General features: G+C 41.4%; 1 protein-coding gene across 1 annotated transcript in view; it reads left to right on the top strand.

The window, feature by feature from the left end:
* Positions 1-15,418, top strand: part of St6galnac5 (ST6 N-acetylgalactosaminide alpha-2,6-sialyltransferase 5) — a 144,684-nt gene extending 129,266 nt beyond the window's left edge. The window contains exon 3 of the mRNA XM_076863400.2: positions 15,353-15,418. Coding sequence (XP_076719515.2) covers positions 15,353-15,418 — 66 coding nt within the window. The remainder of the gene's footprint in view (positions 1-15,352) is intronic.
* The last annotated feature ends 6,223 nt before the right edge of the window (positions 15,419-21,641 follow it).

Below are 21,641 nucleotides of genomic sequence, written 5' to 3'. Positions count from 1 at the left end.
TTGGGTCTTCCCTACAATCAAATCAAGGTTAGAGATGCTCTCTAGCTATTCCTGATTCCTTATTCCAAAAGAACAGCAGGTGGTACAGAGGCAGGCATCTGCCAGTGAAGGCAGCATGTCAAAGCAGAAGAATCCCTTCTAATTTGTCTATCTCCATAAATCTACTTCCATTCTTAAGTTTAAAGGTACTATTAATTCATTATTTGTTTTCAGTGAGTACCCCATGACTTTAAATAGCCAGCCTATGAAAGTAAGTGGATTTTCATAATTTTTAGGAGTGAGGAGATCTGATGTTCATAACAGGTGCTGCCTTTAGCACATGACCTTGAATGAATCCCAAATTCCTTGACCTTTAACTTCCTCTATAAATGAGGGTCCTAACTTGTCCTAGTGGTTCTCAACACTGAGGACGGGTCAGAATCGCCTGCAGGGTTTAAAACACAGCCTGGTGGGCCCCACCCCCGGAGTTTAGTAGATCTGGGGTGAGGTCCAGGAATTTTTACCTCTACCAAGTTTCTGGGTTTAGTTGTTGCTGTTGGCCTGGGAGCCACGCTATGGGAATTACTGGCCTAGATCATCACTGAGCTTTTTGCTGGACATACTGGTCTGTGATTCCATGAAACACATTTCAGTGTAATAGGACTAGGTGAAATGAATTGTCTGACCTTAGTTAGCAAAATTTGATTTCAATGTAAAAATATATCTCAGTCACTGCTCATCTTACTTCACTTTGGATTTCTCTCTCCAGTGTTAAAGGTATTGATTAAATGGCTCCTCTTTCTTTTCTCTGATGTAGACCATTCACCCTCCTCTGGCTATTGTATTCAACACACACAACTCCTGCAGAGGTCAGCTGAATGTTGAGTCAAATTTAATAGAATCACCTATTCTCAATGCCACTTATTCAGGGTGGAAGGTGGGGCAGAGTAGAAGCCTCAAAATCATGGCATAAATAAGCCCATTAAAAGATGCTCAACATCATCTGTCATTTGGAAAGTGCAAATTAAAAGCACAGTGAGATCCTTCCTCTCATCCATTAGACAGGCTGTAATAAAAAAGAGACGATATTAAATGTTGACAAGGATAGAGAGAGACTGGAGTCCTTATACATTGTAGGTGGGAATGAAAGATGGTTGAACTACTTTGGAAAGCACTTTAGCAATCTCTCCAAATGTTAAACAAAATTATCATATGAACCAGAAATTCCACTCCTAGTAATAAAAATGGATGTCCACATGAAGATCTGTATATGACTGTGCATTATTCATAACAACTAAAAAATAGAAACAATCCTAATGTCTATCAATTAGTGAATGGATAAACAAATGTGGTATATTCATGCAAAGGAATGGTATGGAATAGTATAGCAATAAAAAAGAAACAAAGTATAAAAAGAAACCAAGTACCAATGCATAGCATAGGTGAACCTCAGAATCATTATACTAAGTAAAAGGATCCGGACACAAAATGCTGTCCACCCTTCTTCTTGGAGCATACATTCCAAAACACCCAGTGGATACCCAAAACCATGGATGGAAAGTAAGAGTCCATATATACTCTGGTTCTTCCTATACCTATGGCCTCTGATAAAATTTAATTTATAAATTAAGCACAGTAAGAAATTAACAATAAGAAGAACAATTATAGCAATGTATTATAATGAAAGTTATATAAATGTGGTCTTTCTCCTCCAAAATATCTTCTGGTCCTGTTCTTACCCTTCTTGCGATGCCTGAGTGATGACAGAAAGCGAGGGGCATGACATAGACATTGTAGCTGAGGCTTCTAAGGAGGGGTCACTTGAACACAAACCCTGCCATGGCACAACAAGCTGAAAACCCAGACCACTACCAAGGGCAGTGTGTATCAGCCTGGACGCCCTGGGCAGAGATGTTTTCTCTCTTTAGCAAATTGAGACAGGACAACACAAGATTTCATCATGATGCTCAGAATAGCAAATACTTATGAACTGTTATTTCTAAAACTTTCCATTTTTGGACGACAGTTGACCATGGGTAACCAGAACTTCAGAAAATGAAACCATAGATAAGGGAGACAATTTTATATCATACAATTCTATTTACCTGAAATGTTGCTAAAGGCCCATCTGTAGAGATAAAAAGTAGATCAGTGGTCACCTAAGGCTGGGCATGGAATGGAGAGTGACTATAAATGGCTGTGAGGTCTCTTTTGGGAATGATGGAAATATTCTAAAATCAGATCATGATGATGGTTGCCCAATTCGTGTTTAAATTGGGTAAGTTTATGGTATGCAAATTATATCCCAGTAAAGCTGTTAAAACACATTTAAAAAATAGAATGCAATTAAATTTTAAAAACTAATGGGATTTCCTGGGTCTCTCTTTGAAGGTCATTTAGTGATGAAGGTGGTTATGAAATATGCACAAAATCCAAACACTGTGTTTTAGAAAATAAAAACTAGTTACCCAGCCAAAAAGTATCAGGAATTGATTACCAACGGAATGGCGATCCTTTAATACATTGAACACAAGCATTTCACATTCTTTGGATGTCAGGCACCACAGGAACTGCTTTACAGGCTTTATCATTCAATTAATTGTTCAAATGTATTTGTTGAACACCTCTGTGTGGGCACTGTTCTAGGTGCTGACAACATTGTGTGAATACGGTAATGCCCTCCTTTTGTGGAGTTAAAAATATCAGGAAGGGAAAAAGGTGAGAATATATGGATACAAAAAAACAATAGTTAAGATTATTTTAGATAGTGACACATGAGTTTAAAAAACAAAACAAACAAACAAACAAAAAACTCCATAATTGGAGTAAGTGACAGAAGATGGGAAAAGTGTCTGGTTTAGATTGAGAGGTTAGGGCAGACTTCCTGGCAGGGAGACAGCTTGAGGTAAAACCTGACGGGTTTAAAGGAAGCATCATGCAGAGATCAAAGAGTGGTTTGGGTCGGGGGAACAGCCACTATAAAGCACATCAGACAGCAAGTGATGGGGAGATGGCAGTGTAATCAGGGCAGAATGTTATACAAGTTGATGGTGGAGGTAGATGACAGAAACTGCAGATCATGGGGCCTGTGGTATCAAGTTTGATTGTGAGTTTGTTTTCTTATTCCTAGTGCAAAAAATAAGTCATTGGAAGATTTAAGCAGGTGAGTGACATAATCTGATTTACATATTAAAGGTGACCCCAGGCTTCTAAGAAACAGAGAGGAGAGGAAGAGAATGAAGCAAAGTGAAGAGTTCAGAGTGCTATAGAGCTAAGTAGAGGTGGTGGTGGCCGTAGGTGATAGCATTGGGGATGTGCATGTAGGAGAATAAATAGTTCTAGTAGGACCTAGGGGTTGTAGGGGCTAGAGAAAGAGAGGTATCAAAAATGACCTTTGTGGGGCTGAGGATGTGGCTCAAGCGGTAGCGCACTCGCCTGGCATGTGTGCGGCCCGGGTTCGATCCTCAGCACCACATACAAACAAAGATGTTGTGTGCCAAAAACTAAAAAATAAATATTAAAAAAATTCTCTCTCTCTCTCTCTCTCTCTAAAAAAAAAAAAAAAAAAAAAATGACCTTTGCATTTTGGCTTGACCAGCTGAGTGGAAGGTTCACTATCCATTGAGATAACAAACCTACCCTTTAGGATTGGCTTTACTATGTTCATGTTACAGATGAAAAAATGTGGCTCAGGAAAACTAAGCAACTTTGCCCAAAATTACCCTCTGGGAGTGGAAGCAGCAGATTCAAAGCCAGTGACAACAAAGAGCATATTTTAAACATAGCTAAGTATCGCCTTCTTCCCAGGGAAGCTTGTCCATCCCTAGCCAGTCAGTGGGTGGAAATCAGATCAGGCGTCCCCGGATGGATGGAGGAAGTCTTCCTGGCCTTGATGGGTAGGTGGGTGGGCTTGTCATTCATTAAAAGGGAAAAGAGCTTCGCGGAAGAACAACATTTTTCTAGTGAATCACATCAAATAATCAGCATGACTTACACCCAGTGTCAGGCTGGACTGAGATTGACAGCTAATAAAAGCCTAGTAATTACAGGAAAACATCAGATTGGAAAATGCAGAGATTCTAGAAACACCTGAAGCCTTTCAATATATCTTATGTTTGCTCCAGTCCAACAGGCAGCTCCCAGAGCACGACCAGTCTCATTACTGAGCTAATGGGCATTATGTGCTGAGGCTCCTTTCCCTCTGCCAAATACACCAGAATTTTAAAAAGTGAAGCCTGATATTGCTGTGCTGCAAATGTTTGCAAGGACATCACCAAGTGTTTTAGGTGTCAAGTTTGATTTGACTTGGCCTGGTCTAGTCTCTTAAGAAAGGCTTCGGAGGCATCAGCTGGGTCACAGAGAGAATTCCAGCCGCTTTGGCTTCTCGGGAGGTGGCAGAAATCAGATCTTGATTTCCTGAGTATGTTTCCCCAAAAAGGGATTACTCCTGTCACTGCAGCCCAAAGGGGTTAGTTGTAATGAAAGTTGTCATGCTTTTCTATTTCCTGAGTTTGGAGATTTGTTTTTGTGCTCGGTTTGGGGTTTTGTTTTGTCTTATTTTAGGCAGGAAGATGTGGTAACGAAGGCAGAGAGACTCATTCACACATTCTAAAATACCCTAAAACATTCATGAACCTTGCTGTAAGTTTTTAGACACTGTCATGGGTTCTAGGATGATGGCAAATGCTTACAAATTATCAAAATGTAAAAAGGGATAATAAAAATTAAATTATAAGTTCTGCATGTGCATGTACATGTGTCTGTGTGTCCACTCTCCCTCTGGAGGACCATTGCCTGCCTTGGACAGACTGCTGTGCAGCACACTCACCGGCTTGTGGAGGCCTGGACTGCAGCTCAGAGGCCCAGTGGCCTGGAGAATGGGTAACTCCTCCATGAGCCGTGGATTTTGCTGGGCATTTTTCACCTCACAACAGCTCTAATGACCTTGGCATCAAGCTCTTACTGGGGATTAATAACTGGCTGGGCTTAATGGCCCTTCCTGTGTCCTGGGCCATTTTCCCAGCCAGCCATTAATTCCAGGCAGTGCCCTGAGCTCTGACCATTATGGCTCCCTGGGCTGAGAGGCTGCCTGAGGCAACTGGCCACAGCCTCCTCTGCAGACAGAAGTTTCCATGACCCACTCCTTCCCACCCCCCTCCATGGCATCATTACTAAAGACCAGGAGGATAGACTAACTATTTGTTAGGGCATCACATTGTATCTACATTTTATGACTCAGGAAGCAGGTTTTCTCAGAAAACAGAGAGGAGAAGAGGCTGGTTTTCATCCCCTCATTTATCCACCTTCTGTCTATTCAGTATTACTAAAATGTTTTTTGAGTCAGGATGGAAAAGAGATTACCAAGATTGGAGTGACCTAATATGGGTGACTTTGTTTTCTACCAATGGATGAAGTTTCTCACCAAATGGGACTTTAAGGAAAATGTCCCAAAGGATCTGGGAGGTTAAATACTATGAGGAAGAAGCCAAAGAGAAGGTCTTATTAGGCAGAGAATCCATGGGGAGTCACCTACCTCCGGTGCCCTCCTCAGTGACGGAGGCTGACAGCAGATCCTCGAGGGTTCACCTTCCCATGCTCTACTCAGTGACTGGTCAGCCCAGCATCCTAGTGCTTAAGGAAGGAACATGTAAGCATTACTTCAAGAATCTTGGCTCACCATGGCATAAATATTTTCACCCGAGCGATTAAGACACTGAGGCTCCTGAGGGGACTTAGCCATGGAGGAACATGGCTGTCTCTGAGAACACATCCTAAGAAACAGGGTCACACAGCTCGTATGATTTTTAATCATTCTGCTTCCAAGACATCATTATTCCCTCTGAATGCAGAAAATAGATTTCATTTCCTCCTTTGGAAGTGGTTCTGCCTTGGGTACATGCTCTTCTCAGCTGCTGGGAGTAAAACATTAGGTTTAGAACAGCTATTGTCATTTTATTGGCACCACTCACCAAAAGGCACTTAAGGCGTAATTCAGACTTCAGTCTTTCTGCATTGTTTGGTGCATCTGCACAACTCAAAGAATGAGTGTCAGTGTCCAAGGCCATTGGTAATACACAGCTCAGGCCAGTGGGCAGGACAGATGGGGGAGGGCTGTCTGGGATCAGGTCAGCTGCAGTGTGCTCTGGTGGCATCTGGTGATCACAGAGTGTGGCATGGTCAGGAAACCTAGCCAGCCCTGAAAGGCAGGTTTCAGCCTCTACTCCTCACTTCTAACCGCAGTCAGACTGTCGCCTCTGTTAACTGAGACTGTTTCAGTCAAAGTCATCAAATCCAAAAGTCTTGTCCTACTGACAACATCGACTGCTCTCTCCCTTTTAAAATTGTCTCCTGTGTTAATTTCCATGGCAGGATTCCTTCCTGTCATGCTCCCACTACTTGGTTCTTCTGGACAGGCTCAAATGTTCCCTTATCTTTGATCCTGTGGCCCCTTGTGCCTGATTAGTTATGGTGCTCACTGTGCGGTAATTGTTCGTCTGGAACAATGGTGATTTGTGTGCTCTCATTGATCATTTTATCTATAGTTCCAAGTTCAGTGCCTGGCACAAAGTAGGAACACTATCATTGAATGAATCACCACTGAACTCTCCCTCACCATTATTCGTGTATATACGGAATGGCAGGTAAAATGAGGAAGAGGAGAGTGAAGTTATTTCCTCATCCTTTGGCCACTGAAATAGCCCTCACCCCAGTAGTTCACCTAAGGGATTCAGGACTCCATGTTCCAGCAGTTTCCTGAGGAGAACAGAGGCCACTTTCTGGGCAACTGGAATGTGGCTTCTCCTCCAGAGTCAAGTCAGGCCTTAGCCATGTTTTTCCCTCATGGCCTTAAGGGTCTACCTGGACAAGTCTACTGTGAATGATCCTCCAAAGAGTGCAGGTATTGGATAGAAGACCTTTGCCGCTTACTGCATCCGAACAGTTTCCTCAGAACAATAACACTACTGATTAAGAAATAGTATAACTGGGTTTCTGGGAGGGAGGACAGAAGGTAGGCAATGAGCCAAGCAAACATTCTGTGACTCTATTCATTCTACTGCACTGCAGTGGCACAATGCTGGATCCCATTGGCTGTTAAATCAAATTCCCTGAGTTCTAATCCCAACTCTCCCATTTCCTAATTGTATGATCTTGAGCAAGTTTCTTTAGCTTTTTATCTTTTGATTTTCTCATTTGTAAAGTGGAAGTGATAATATAGTATCTACTTTATAAAATTATTTGAAGGATTAATATACTCTATAAAAAGCTCAGAACGGCCTGGCATGTGTAAAGCACCCAATAAATATTAGCTGCTTGACTCTTTATACTCTCAGCTTTGCTGTGCTCTAAACAACCCTATCACTCATACTTCCAGCAGAGCCCCCTCCTCGTCCCCTGTCACACATTAATGCACTCTCACTGACCCACCGTCCCTCACAAAAATGCAAGCTTTCAAGGATTTTCTCCTCCCTATCTTTGCATTCAAATTGCCTAGCACAGTGCCTGTCATCTCAGAGCAACTGGATGTTGTATGAATGATGAGAATTTGCAATGGTTGACTCTCCCTTCCACAAGCCCATGTGTCAATTACAAACCCGAAGTGCTCAGCACTGATTTAGTGAGTACTTAAAATGTGCTCCACACTAACTGATAATTCTAAGAGCCCCTGTCATTTATTGAATGATCACTGTGCCAAATCCTATGCTAAGGATTGGATTCAACCACATGCAATTGCTAATTTTGCAGATCAAATATTGGCAATCAAATGATTCAATCTAACCTTCTAGGTATCTACTTTTGCTAATTCTACCCAGGTAGAGTGGGCTGTTTTCCTTAGTTAGAGATGAAGAAGCAGGTTTATGGAGATTAGTGATTTACCAAGGCTCCACAGCTGGACCCATCCTGCCACAGCCAAGAACCTGTGTTCTTGGGTCCTATGCGATAAGGGAAGGCAACTGCCCTCAGGTGCTCTCATTCAGGTTCTGAGGTCAGAGCCATGGCTCTGGGAAACTTCCAGAGTAAATACAAGACTGAACATATGTGGCACTAAGTTGGGTCTGATTTCCCAAACCTGTGCATCTAGTGTGTCTTTCTCAAAGCTAGAGAAGTTAGAAGGGCAGACTCTGGGTGAAAACCAACAACGCAGCTTTCCTTCGGAGCATCTTGATTGTTTTCTTTTGTACTTATTGGCCTTGGCCTCAGGATCTAATTTCATTATCTTCTAAAAGAAACTAAGAGATAGTTCTCATTAAAGATGAACAAGGGGACTGTTTAATTTCTTAGAACATAGGTGTTCAGAAAGCAAATCACTAGTTCAGGATGTTGAACTGAGCACTGCTATTGGAGTTGTCCCTGGTGGGCTCTGCAGCCAGGACCTCCCAGGGTACAAGTTGACTGCAGATGAGAGAAGAATCCAAGCTCTGCAATTCCTGGATGAGATCTGCAGCTCTGAATTTAGACTTTCCTCTCATTTGTGAAAACGGACCAATTCAGTTTCCCTCTCTGTTTCCCTGTCATTTAAGTGGGACTCATGATCCTAATTATCATTTCAAAATTATGGCACTGAAGGGGTTACAACCTGCATGACATCTTCATGTGATTCCTATATGATGTTTATTTAGAGTAAATATGTTTGTAGCACATCCAAGAATATTAGTAAACACATAATTTTTCAATAACAGCATCAAAACCAGTGTCAGAGCAATTTGCAGTGTGGTCTTCTCTTCTGCCTGGGGGTAACTTTGAATTCAGAAAAAAACTAGTTTTGAGAGTTTGCCTTTGTTACTCATCTTTGGGAAAATTTCTTAACTTCTCTAAGCTTGAGTTACCCTCCTCTGCAAAATTACCATGATGGCAGCCCCACTGGGTAAATGTGTCAATGTGGTTATTTAACCTCAGGAAAGCCTCTAGCCAATGTTTAGCAGATCAGTGTGCCAGCTCCTTCTCTCTTGTCCAAACTTCCCTGTCACCAGTTCAGAAGAGAACGTAAGGATCCATGAATTCACAGCAGATGGCATATAATCTGGCATGGGAGACAGAAGGGAGTTGGAACCCCCTGAGCCTGCGGCAGGAAAGTAACCTGCTGGTAGCAACTGAAGGTTATGTCCTTTGCCCTTCGTCCTGACAGTGTCCTTCTCTCCCCTGCTTCCAGCCCCTGAAAATGCACTGCAGAGACTGTGCCCTGGTGACCAGCTCAGGGCATCTGCTGCGCAGTCTACAAGGCCCCCAGATTGACCAGACAGAGTGTGTCATCCGCATGAATGACGCCCCCACCCGTGGCTACGGGCGCGATGTGGGCAATCGCACCAGCCTGAGGGTCATCGCTCACTCCAGCATCCAGAGGATCCTCCGCAACCGCCACGACCTGCTCAACGTGAGCCAGGGCACCGTGTTCATCTTCTGGGGCCCCAGCAGCTACATGAGACGAGATGGCAAGGGACAGGTGTACAACAACCTGCAGCTCCTGAGCCAGGTGTTGCCCCGGCTAAAGGCCTTCATGATCACACGCCATAAGATGTTGCATTTCGATGAGCTGTTCAAGCAGGAGACTGGCAAAGACAGGTACAGAGGCTCAGGTGGAGGGAGGTCAAGGGTGCAGGGATGGAGCATCCCAGTGTTGACTGATTCACCAGAGGCAAAGCTTTTGCTAAGGGCCTGTGTCGTGGGCCCCACTGCTCACGTCATTGAGAGAGCTCATCCTTAGGGTTCTCCTGGAGACTGGGATGCTCAAGCTGAATTTATAAAGCACAATGAAATGAAGCATTGAGACCACTGTACAGATAATTTAGGGCCAAATCCCTATTTTGAGGAAAAGGCTGAAAATCTGTGACCAATATTAGTTTTTAAAAAAGTGCAATATTTCATTATTGTATTTTGCTTTACTTATAAGAACATTTATCAAAAATAAGTATATGGGTTTGTTTTTCCCTTTCAAAAGCAAAATTTTACTCAGCCAACTGATATTTATTGAGTACCTACTACTTGCTCAGCATTACACCTGCCACTGGGGATGCATTCAAAATCAAGACCCTGCCCTCCAAGAATATAAAGTCTTAGATACTCCCCAAGCAGTGGCCTGTGTGCTGAGGGTCATGTGAGGGGAAGAAAATGATGCTGTAACATGTAAAGCAGGAGACACACTATGGACTAGGGCAGTGTTTTCCAAAATGTTAATTAAAACTGAAAATATATTAGTTGAAACAGTATACTAAAAACCAGTGGAGCCTGGCATGGTGGCCATACTTCTAATCCCAGGGAATCTGGAGGCTGAGACAGGAGGACAAGTTCAAGGTCAGACTCAACAACTTAGAGAGTCCTATCTCAAAATAAAAAAATAAAAAGGGCTGGTGGGGTATGGCTCAAAGGTAGAAAACTCTTGGATCCAATCCCCAGTACTGCAAAAAGAAAAACCACTTTAGAAAAATAAACAAAATGAAACATTTATATTTATATACACACATATGTACATATTTATGCACATATGTAGGTATTTTCAATCATGATATAAAATGTATTTCTCACTAAAGGTTGAAAATTTTTTTAATTATTGAGGGAAATCCTTCTCAAAAAGGTTTACTTAGGCTGAGACCCAGACCAATCAGGATTTATCCAAGTAAGGAAGGAGCTGGGATGGGGGAAGCCTCCCCCCATCAGTTGAGAGACCAGGAAGGGGGTTGGAGAAAAGCCTCGCTGTGGCTGCACTCAGGAGGGTTGAGGGAAGGAGCACAAGACAAGGTCAAGAGATGACGTATCACCAACCAGGCATATCTAGATGGAACAAAAGATAGAGAGGCACCTAGGACTCCAGTGCAGTGTGGTTCAAACTGACAGCTATGGGTTGGATGTCTGGTGTTATCACATGGCCTTGGACATGTTATCAAATATTTTAGAGACTCAGTGAACTTACATGTGAAAGTGACTACCAGTCCTGGACTGGTCTAATGATTAAATTTCCGTGATTCCTTAACTCTAAAACATGTACTTGTGTGGTTAATATACATTTAGTGATGTGATTTACTCTTATAAAAACTGTTGTTGAATCAGTTTCTTATCTTAAAAGTACAGAGATAAGTGAAATAAAGAATATAAATTACTAAATCTATTATTTGGCCGCATAGTCAGCATATTATTGGAGAACACTCTTAGAGACTAAAGTACACCATCCCCAAACTATTTGTGTGGAAGAGCTACCTTTGAAAATCCTGGAAGCCTTGTGATGGTTTGAGGGCTGGCATTGGCAGGGTGGGCCTGGGGTCCAGGGGAGAGTGGAGAGGCACTGCTGCTAGTAACCACATGGCCCCCTTCTAGGAAGGCCTAGCAGCCCCGTGGTTAGACCACTGAGTATCCTGACTGTCATTCCAAGTAGCCACAAAACCCAGTCATGTAAATCCCTTTAATCCCCACAAATAAGAGAGACTTCTACTCATGTGAATGAGTTATTTAATCAAGAAAGTATTTTATAAGAGATGAAGAAGGAGGGGACTATGTGTGTACGCCTTGATTTTACTGCTTGGAAATTTCAAAGTAAGTAGAAACTCTTCATTAGTAAACACTTCTCTCTTTTTTGTTGAATGGTTATTTGCTAAATTTAAGTATTCCTGAAACTCTGCCACAGAGCTAGTCATTGAGGATAACTATACATGACTCTGAATCTTCTTAAGGGATCATGTTAAGTAGATAACTTGGAGACAACCATCCCAACCTTTGCCACTTAGGATCTTCAGGAAACAATCTCACACCAAGACACATCCTACTTGTGAAATTTATCTGCTCACTGCTTCTACCTCCCTGGTCATCCCAGCAAAATCTTTGCAGATAAGCTCCTGAGTCTCTTTCCACAAACAGTTATCTACTGGGACCCACTCAATCCTAGCTGGATGGATCACACTTATAAATTTGTAATGACTCTTCTAGAAATTTATGCTTTTTACCTTTAGGAAACTGTTTTTATAAAAAAAAAATTGGGGGCGGGAGGTACCAGGGATTGAATTCTAGGGGCACTTAACCACTGAGCCACATCCCCAGCCCTTTTCATTTTTCATTTAGAGACAGGGTCTCACTAAGTTGCTTAGGGCCTCACTAAGTTGCTGAGGCTGGCTTTGAACTCGTGATCCTTCCTTCCTTAGCCTCACAAGTCACTGGGATTACAGATGTGCACCACTGCACCTGGTTAGGAAACTGTTTTCAAAAAGCTCATATTGTTGACTCAATCTTTTTATATGTGTATTTTCTTAACCTGAAGCCTGCTCCAAACTAAAAGAATCAAGTCAGAAATGGTCTTTCAGAATAAAACTATTTCTGTAAATTGAAGCACAACATATTTAGAGTATAACCATATTTCCTCTGTGTATGCATTTCTTGAAACCCAATAAAATAGTAGCATGTATTGAAGGTACATAAAGTATGGAATATCTAATTTGCAAATCTCATGATCAGGACATTTATTTCAGGCTAATATTTTGAATAAATGTGATAATTCAATAGATTTTGATTTATAGAAGTCTCACCCTACTTAAAAGTGGAGGAAAAAAAATGGCTCAGGAACAATCTGCAATTAAGAAGCATGACAAATGACATAGATGGCCAAGTAGTATTCTTTGATATTAGAAAGTAACTGTACTTGAAAATAACTTTATAATTGAATAAGGGTACATTAGGAAAATATGATTCAGAACCAATATTATAGTAATTAGATAAAGGAAGCATAAATGAAATAACTGCAGGAAGAATATTTCCATAGAGATTATAAATGAGATTCTGGTGGAGCAGAAAGGCCTTTAATTGTAATTTAGTGTGCACTATAGAATTATCAGCTCAGTGTGTTACTTCATCATATAAAAGAATATCTGATAATTTTCCCTAATAAGCACATGACAGCTCTTCATATTCTTTCATTATAGCTGATTAAGTGTAAAAACAGTAGATATTCCTTTGTTGGAAAAAAAAGAGTTGAAATCTTTTTAGAAAGAAAGTACAAAGCAGTTGTATTTCTATAGCACGTGATCCCAAAAGGCTATTATTTAGGAAGTCTGGGGAATTTTAAGTGGCACTTTAAAGAACTCTCACTGTAGTTTCTTTACTCCTCTACTTTATATTCTCCCCATTTTTACCCATGAAGCCTTTTTCTGTAGAGCCTCATCCTCCTGTGTTGAAGGCTGTGGCTTGTGATCTCCACTACATCACACAAGAGAACGAAAATTACAGGACAGCCTCCACCCCCCGGGGAAAAGCCCTCTTTGATGCTTCCAGTAGCTTTAAAAGCATAGGGGATATAGATGTGGTTCCTAGATCAAGATGCCGTGGATATAAGGGAATGTTATTGTATTCCAGGGCTCCACATCCTCCCAGTTGTTATTTACCCAGATTAGAATTGGCCAAGACATTATCACAGCACAGAGGCAAAGACTGGCTTTAACTTAAGGGAAGTCACATCCTCTCCTTACCCTTAACAGTTCAGTAAGTTGTGCTCCATGCAATCTCCTTCAGCCTCCAAGTCTTTGTGAATATAAGCCCTCGTGAGAATTGAGGGAGACTGTTAATTCTTCTGTGGGCTGGAAGCTTCTGAATTTTATAATTGCTGCTCTGACTACTGATGATGGCTTCTACATAAGACCCCAGTAGCACAGTACTAGAAGGATTTTCTTCATACTAAAAAGCACTGAGAGGAATGTTTGAATTATTTGCTTCTAGCAACCAAAAGAGATGGAAGGGATCATGATGTATGAACACACTACACTGGACACTTTTCATGGGTGTTCTCTCATTTAGTTCTCAAACAGCCCAGAGGACAGAGCTTCCCGTGTCTGCCTTATAGATAAGAAACCAAGGGTCAGAAATCAGCAACAAACTGCCTGCCTCAGGTCATCCAGCTGGTTATGATAGAAACAGGAAAGATTCAAGCCTGTGTTGTTCCCATTTTTAGGAGCATTTAAATGCACTTCCCGGAACATTACTGGGTCAGGATGGGATGGAATGGAATGAAGGGGGAAAAAATAAGCAAAGGGCTTAAGAACTAAAAAGTTGAAACCCCAATTTGGAAATAACTGAATCACCAATGCCTGCCAGGTATTTGATGAAACAAAGGACTCCTTAAATTTTTTTTTTTTTTTTTTTTTTTGGTCCTTATTTGAAATGGAAATAATGCAGACTGCTGAACAAGTCTTCCTTCTTCTCAGGGAGGGGTGCTACACAACGCCAACAGAAAAGCCTTTCTGCAACTTTGTTATTCACATCACATCTGGTGCTGTGGCTGGGCAAAGTCAGACAGTCTGACCTTGGGGATAAGGTGTTTGAAACTGGCTAATGAGGCATGCCATAAGCACTGGGAAAAAAAGCAAAAGTGGCAACCCCCAAAGAATTGAAATTAATATCCATAGCAGCGTAGCATGGGAGACCGAGTCATCTCACAGGGTCAAATTAGACCTTGGTGTTAGGTCTCCACAGTTATCCTTAGGCTTGGCATGTTGCTCAATGCAGCTGTGTGACCAGGCAAATTAATGAATGTGGAATACACAGATTCATCCCTTAAGTTTGTTCATTTTTGACTGCCCATGAAAATTTTCAGAAGGCCTTGAGTGTTCTAAGAGAAAATAAAGCAAAGGATCCGTTAATATAAGCACTCCTATGGTTCTTTTCCTCTGGTCATTAGCCCCTTCCCAAATAAGTATGTTTTTCCTAAGATGTTCCATCCCAGCATTGGTGTTAATTTGTTTACTTGAAGGCAAGCTTTGACCTTGAGATTGATCAATTGATCAATAGATTGATAGACATATCCACATGTTTGCTCATATTTAAATTATTCATTATCATGACTGGAGATGGAATCAGTGGTACAGCACTTGCCTCACCTGCATGCACAAGGCCCTGGATTCCATCCCCAGCAATGAAAATTAATTAATTCTTCATTATCTAGCCAGCTTGGAGTACAAGGAAAATTTCTACTTAGACTCAAATAATCTAGTTAATAAAAAAAAAAACTGTCCCACAGATACCATGCCATCTTATAAGAAATTGAGTTATGATAACACATATGTAAACATTAAAACATTAATCATTTTTCTTTGGTGATACAGAAGTCTTCTGAGCATCCTTTAGTGTCACGAACCCACCGTGATAGTATGCCAATATCGGTTATGATCATACCATGTAGTATGGTGCTGTTGATAAGAGAGATCATTTTGGTAAAGTTCTGCATATTTACCAAGTGGAGAGAGAGAGGGAGGGAGGGAGGGAAGGAGGGAGGGAGGGAAGGAAGGAGAACATCTGTATCTGTCTGTCTGTCTGATTATGGTCAGCTTTGCTCCAGAAAGAATTTAAGGTGGTAATGGATTTGATGACTATTTTACCAGGTTGCAGACTTAATCACTGTTTCTTCCAGGAAGATCTCCAATACTTGGCTCAGCACTGGCTGGTTCACAATGACGATTGCTCTGGAGCTGTGTGACAGGATCAATGTTTATGGCATGGTGCCCCCAGACTTCTGCAGGTAGGATTTATTCTGCAAGTGTAATTTGTCATCAGTGTTGTACAGGGCTTATAAATATTCTGCTTCTGAATATCAACCATGAAACATGTCTGTCTTCTTGAAGCAATTAATTAGCATGTCCCAAGTTCTGGTTCTAAAAACAACAAACAGCATTTAATTATGTGATATAAAATATTGAAAGTTTTTGTTTGTACTCCCAGAGAATTAATCCATCTTATGGGCTTCATTTATGCCCGGAATATTTATCAGCCAAAAGTAATGCAATAATTGGCATAATATTAACCACGAACAAGCACTAAGAAATATTAGTTTTCTTCTCATTTGAAAGGAAGGTTGTATTTTTAAATGAATTAAAGAGGGAAATTCCTTGAACAGTGAAGCCTGTTTTCTAAAATTAAAATATCCCTCTGAGCCTCTTTCTCTTGCCACATCAGTAGCCTCAGTTTGCAGTTCTAAGGCCAAAAAGCACAGGCACAATTATTTTGATGTATCACTTTAAAGGCAGCATGTGCACATGTCTGTGGCTGCCTTGAGCTCCCTCCTGGCGTGTGCCCGGGCAGTGTGTGTGTGCCAGCAAAGCCTCACAGTATTCGGGGCCTGATGTGTGGAAGCCCACTTAAAAACTCACTTGTAATTTTAAGTACTCAGGTCAATAAATTCAGAAAGCACCCAATTTTCAGGAATGCCCAATAGCCTACACATGGCCTCACTCCTGATCTTCAAATGGTCAGACCTGGGGCTGTTGTATTTTAAACTTGCTGGTTAAAATTCATGCTTGCCTATGCCTTCATGAGTTTTAAACTCAACAATGGCTCAAAGGCCATATAGATCGTTGGGCAAAGGCTACAATTTGGAGGTTTAAAACAAGGATGAGAAAGAATATTTAATCATGCCTGGAAATTAATGATGCCAGTCTGCTTTCTGTTGTTATAACTGAATACCATAAACTGGCTGTTTATAAACAATGAAGCTTTATTTAACTCAGGGCTCTGGAGGCAGGGAGGTACAAGGTCGAAAGGGTGCATATGGTAAAGGCCTTCTTGCTGATAGGGCTATGCAGAGTCCTGGGGCAGCACAAGGCAACACACAGTGAGAGGGGCACACACAAGACACCAACAAAGTGGCTTTCAAAACAGACCCACGAGATAACCCATTAATCCACTATCCATTAATCCATTAATCCATATATCCATTAATCCATTCATGGGGGCAGAACCTTCGTGAACCAATCACCTCTTACAGGTCCCACCTGGTTTCCCTTCTTAATACCTCACTATAAGGATTAAACTTCAACCCAAGTTTTGGTGGATGCATTCAAAAACCATAGCAATGCCATTACCATTTTGCCACTCTTCTCCTACCATATTTAATGCACAAGTTCAACACAATAACAGAGCTGGTGAATATGACAGAGTCACGTCACAAAGAGGGAATGGTCTGGACACAGAGACCTACTTGCAAGGGTGTCCTGTGTAGGGCCAGACTGCAAGGGTAAAGCCCAGTTTAGCACATGCCAACCTAGGGTGCCCTTGAAAAGGCACTTCATGGCTCTATGTCTCAGCTTCCAGACCTGTAGAAGTGGATATGATGATGATAATAGACTGCCTCCGAGAATCATGGGTAGACTAAATAAGTTAATACATATCTTGGAACAGTGCCTGGTACATGGCAAGCACAAAGCAAGTTAGCTTGGATCCTCACCCAGTTCCTCATCACTTAATTCACTGGCATTGTTTCCCTGTTTAACAACTTATGTGCAAAAAGTAGGGAGGATGGTACAAAAAAGCAAACTGCCTCTTCAAACCAACAGCCTAACAAAGGCAGCGAGAACAGCACTACAGACATGTAAAGAGTCGTCAACGGTTATATAATAGATATAATTATGTAATACATTTCCAAGCCATCAGGGTGCTGGAAAGAAAAAGCAAAAATAAGTTGAAATGTTAATGCTTTAGAGTGTTCAAGGAAATATTTCATTTATTATGAAATATTTCATTTATTTCATTATTTTTAATGAAATATTTCATTTATTATAAAACGAAAGGCAAGTAACCTGCCATTTTCCTTACTCAGTTCATTCATTGCAACTTCATGTACAGTAGGATAGAAACGATTATGGAACGATACTTACAAAGAAATTAAGATGTCAGTGTACCATATGCTGCCACTGGCTCTGGGTTTCTGTTCCTCAGCTGCCATTGCAAAGGTTCAGCAGTTGTCTGCATGAGATGCTTTCAGCAAGAACTCTTCAAAAGGATCCCTATTCTTGGAGTCCTGTCAGAAACATGGAGAAGTGTTGGGTATCACCTGGAAGGGAAGGGCTGGAGAGAGCACCCTGCTGTCAATCACATAGGATTTCTTTTCAACAAAAGAGCCCTTGGCAAATATGCAGCTTGGCAACCTCTGGTCTAAGATACAATCATCCTACTTTACAGTCTAAATATAACTCTCACATACTTTGCAGAAGAGTTTGACCATCACCTTCTTATTTCCAGGAAAGCTGAGGAATAGAGAGGCAAAGCACTGAACTCACTCCCATTAAAACATCCAACATGGGTGATGTGAGGGAGGGGAGGCAGTGGGAGAGGAAGTGGGGCCTAGATTACAGCTCAGAGAAGCGAACAGCTAAGCATTGCACGATCTCCAAGTTAAGGGTGGGTAGGATATTCACCCCTACAAACCTGAAGCTGCCATTTTCTATCCAGCTCTCCTGGAGCTGTGGCCTTCTCACCCAACCCAACTGGCTTGAATTACTTTTAGGATTATGTGTAGATAGATTATCCATTAGATATATAAATGGCCATGTTGGCAGATGAGGGACATATTCAAGACCTGGAAGAATCAAACACTGACTAAAAGTCATCTGAGTGGCCAGAACTTTTCTTCTTGGATTTGTTAGATCCATCGCCTCCTGACTGCTCTCTCCAGTCCTGATCCTTTTCTCTTCAAACATCACTGTGCAGCCAGGGAACACCACAGATCTGACCTTTGCCACTTTGCTCAGTGGCCCAGCCCCAAAGCTTTAAAAATAAAGTCTACATTTCCAAGCTTAGCACCCATTAGCCCTTCAGAATCAGGCTTCCACAAGCTCCTGTGGTCGCGTCTCCTCCACTCACACAGATTTGTTTGAACCACACTGAAAATCTTGTCAAGGAAATCACACTGCAGATACCTTCCCTGTGCCCTCAGCTGGGAAGGCCCCTCCCCTAAGTTTCTTAATCTGGCTGATTACTACTATTTCTTTACTAATAATATGAATGGCTGAAATTTTGTGTGCACGTATCTCACACCAGCACTGTGCCTAGCATGAACGCATGTGTTATTCTGTTGAAGTCTGAAATAATCTGATGAGGTGAGCATCATTAGTATCACTATTTTATATAAAGACTGAAACAGCTCACCAAGGTCTTACAGCAGATAAGTGGCAGACCCAGGATTTGAATCCAGGTCTCTAGGGCTCAGGCGCCAAAGTTTTCAACCTTCCACTTCCTCAAATCCTCCTGGACACATGTCAGAACTTTGGGGCCCACTGGGCCTTCCTCTACCTCTATGCTGCCCAACCTCAGTGACCAGTTGGTCTACTTCCTTCGTTTGTTTCTTGGCCCCTTAAGAAAAGGCGTCATGTCTCAGTCCCCATTTGTATCTTTAGCCCTTGTCACCGTGTCTGGAACATAGTATATGTTCAGTATAGGCTGGTTCCATGATAAACAAAAGACTTTTCCTTGGGGGTATCTAAGAGATTAGTTCAAAACTTTTGTCCCAAGACAAAAAGTGCCGGGTGATTGAAGAGTGTAATTAGCAAATGGCAAATTCAGATTTTGAGGGAGGCCCAGGAGTCAATGGTGACCCTACTGTCTCATTCCCAGCCAGGGCCAGCATTGTGTCCTCATAGGAGAGCTCAGGTATCAGCTCTGACCCTTCCCCCATTGCCAGACTTCATGCTCATCAGTGTTCAGAAAGCTGGAGAAAATAAATGCCATGTTGCACCAGAGACAGCATCGAAATATATTATTCTGTGGACAGTAGACACTTAAATCATGCCGTATCTATGTAGGAAGCCAAATCCTTTCTCCTTGGATGGACTATAAATTGCACTATAAAGATCTGTTATCGTTGCTTTCTAAACTAAGTTATGATGAGTATTTTTAACCTCATTTTCCATTGTAAATTATTTGCAATAGTAATGGGCCAAGCATTTAAATTCTACCTAATAATCTTATTTCTGGACATACTTAGCACATTACCAAGTTTACAACTCTCTGTTACCCATCATTTCTTGAGTATTAATTAGTGGGGTAATGATTCAGAGTGATCACTGTCATGGAACTAAATTAATATCTCATCCATAATGTGAAGGACATCTCAAAGGTATCGTGAATACCAGAGAGTTGATTCTGCTAGAATTCTTAGCTAGTGAACATTAATAAAACTGCCAGCAATAAGTACCAGGGAAAATTCCTACTTGGAGATAGTCCACTGTGCAGAATCAGATACTTAATAGTGGACAGGTGTGGAATGGTATTGCCACCTATGTGATTTATATTTTATGAAGTAGAATTAAAGCATATTATTGTATTTCTTCCTGAAAGCTTATTGTTTCCTCCAGCTTTGCCATGATTTGACCAACTCTTGCCAGTCACTGGGTGGTTTCATTACCTTCCTCCAACTCCCATGGATATCACTGGTCCATTCTGAAATGTTATGACATCACCCAAAGAGTCTAAATTATGGGGGCCAACGTGGGGCTCAGGTGACTCATCATGGCTCTTTGTCACGTGAAGGATAAGCAGCTACAGGTTCTTGTTACTGTGTGCTCCAGATACATGTTCCTACCAAGATTTGCAAGTGTGCAACCAATTCCCTTCTAAAGAGGTTTCAAAGCCAAGAAATCAAGGTAGCAGAGTAATTATGAATTGGCGGGACTTCTGAACTTACAGAAGATAATTTTTAATGTTCTTTTTAAAAATTTGTTCCATTTACACATGCATGACAGTAGAGTGTATTTTGACATATTATACATACATGGAGTATAACTTAGTCTCATTAGGATCCCATTCTTGTGGTTGTACATGATGTAGAGTTCCGCTGCTTGTGTGTTCATATATGAACATAGGAAAGTTCTGTCAGATTCATTCCACTCTTTCCTATTTAGGAAAGGATGTTGTAAGTACATTTTCTTTGAATACTACAGGGTGATCCCAAAGGCTTCTGACATAAGCCAACTGCAGAACAACCTAGACACTTGACAGCTATTAGCTCAACTGTATTCTTCAAACATTTCCTGAGTACCAACTATAGCCAGGCACCACATCAGAAATAGAAGTGTACATAAAGAGAGTGAGCACTCTAGACAAAGACAAAAATGTTTTTCTTTCTTTGGAACAATTTCAGCCTTTTGAATAGTTCGGCCCCAAACCCAGTGAGCACGGACAACCTAGATGGTACTGTGGATGAGAAAAAAAAAATCATTTCCTGTCCTCACTCATCACAAGGTTCTTGACTGAGGATCCCATAACAGAAGACAAATTAACAACAAAAAGCATACACATTTATTTAATGTAAGATTTGGGTGGGGAGCCTTCAGAAATGGAGACCCAATGAAATAAAGGAACCTGCATATTTTTATGCTAAGTTTGAAGAAGAGGAGGATAGTAGTGGAGAAATATGATAGGTCAAAAAATGTATGATCTAAGGATGATGCATTGGGTGGGAGTCAGCAGGTCCTAACTCAGACTCCTCTTTGCATCTCTGGGTCTTTGAGGATGAGGATGTTCCTTTCCTCTGTGTGTGTGTGTGTGTGTGTGTGTGTGTGTGTGTGTGTATTTCTGGATAAAAAGCTTTATGATCTACTTTAGAGGAAGGTCAAGAATTCCTTTAAGATCTACTTCATGGAAGAAGGGTGAGGGGAAGGTGGGAGTGACCTTCTTGCTTCTGTTGCTTCTTCAAATATTTTGGGGTAGCATATGCTGAACCTCATCTATACCCCAAAATTGAAGTATCCTCTCTTGCTTGTTAATATTGTGAGGTTTCCTCCCAATTGTACAACTTGCTTTGGAAGATTAAAAAAAAATGGGGCATTGTAGACGCATGCTGCCATTCACAGTAGTGAGCAGAATTATAAGCAAGCCTGAGGCATCTACTTACCATCATGACCAGCGGCACAAAGCAAGAAGCACACATG

Source organism: Callospermophilus lateralis, chromosome 7 (assembly GCF_048772815.1).
Source record: "Callospermophilus lateralis isolate mCalLat2 chromosome 7, mCalLat2.hap1, whole genome shotgun sequence".
Lineage (NCBI taxonomy): Eukaryota > Metazoa > Chordata > Mammalia > Rodentia > Sciuridae > Callospermophilus > Callospermophilus lateralis.
The sequence above is the reverse complement of the archived record's forward strand: the minus strand, read 5'-3'. Positions and strand labels throughout refer to the sequence as shown.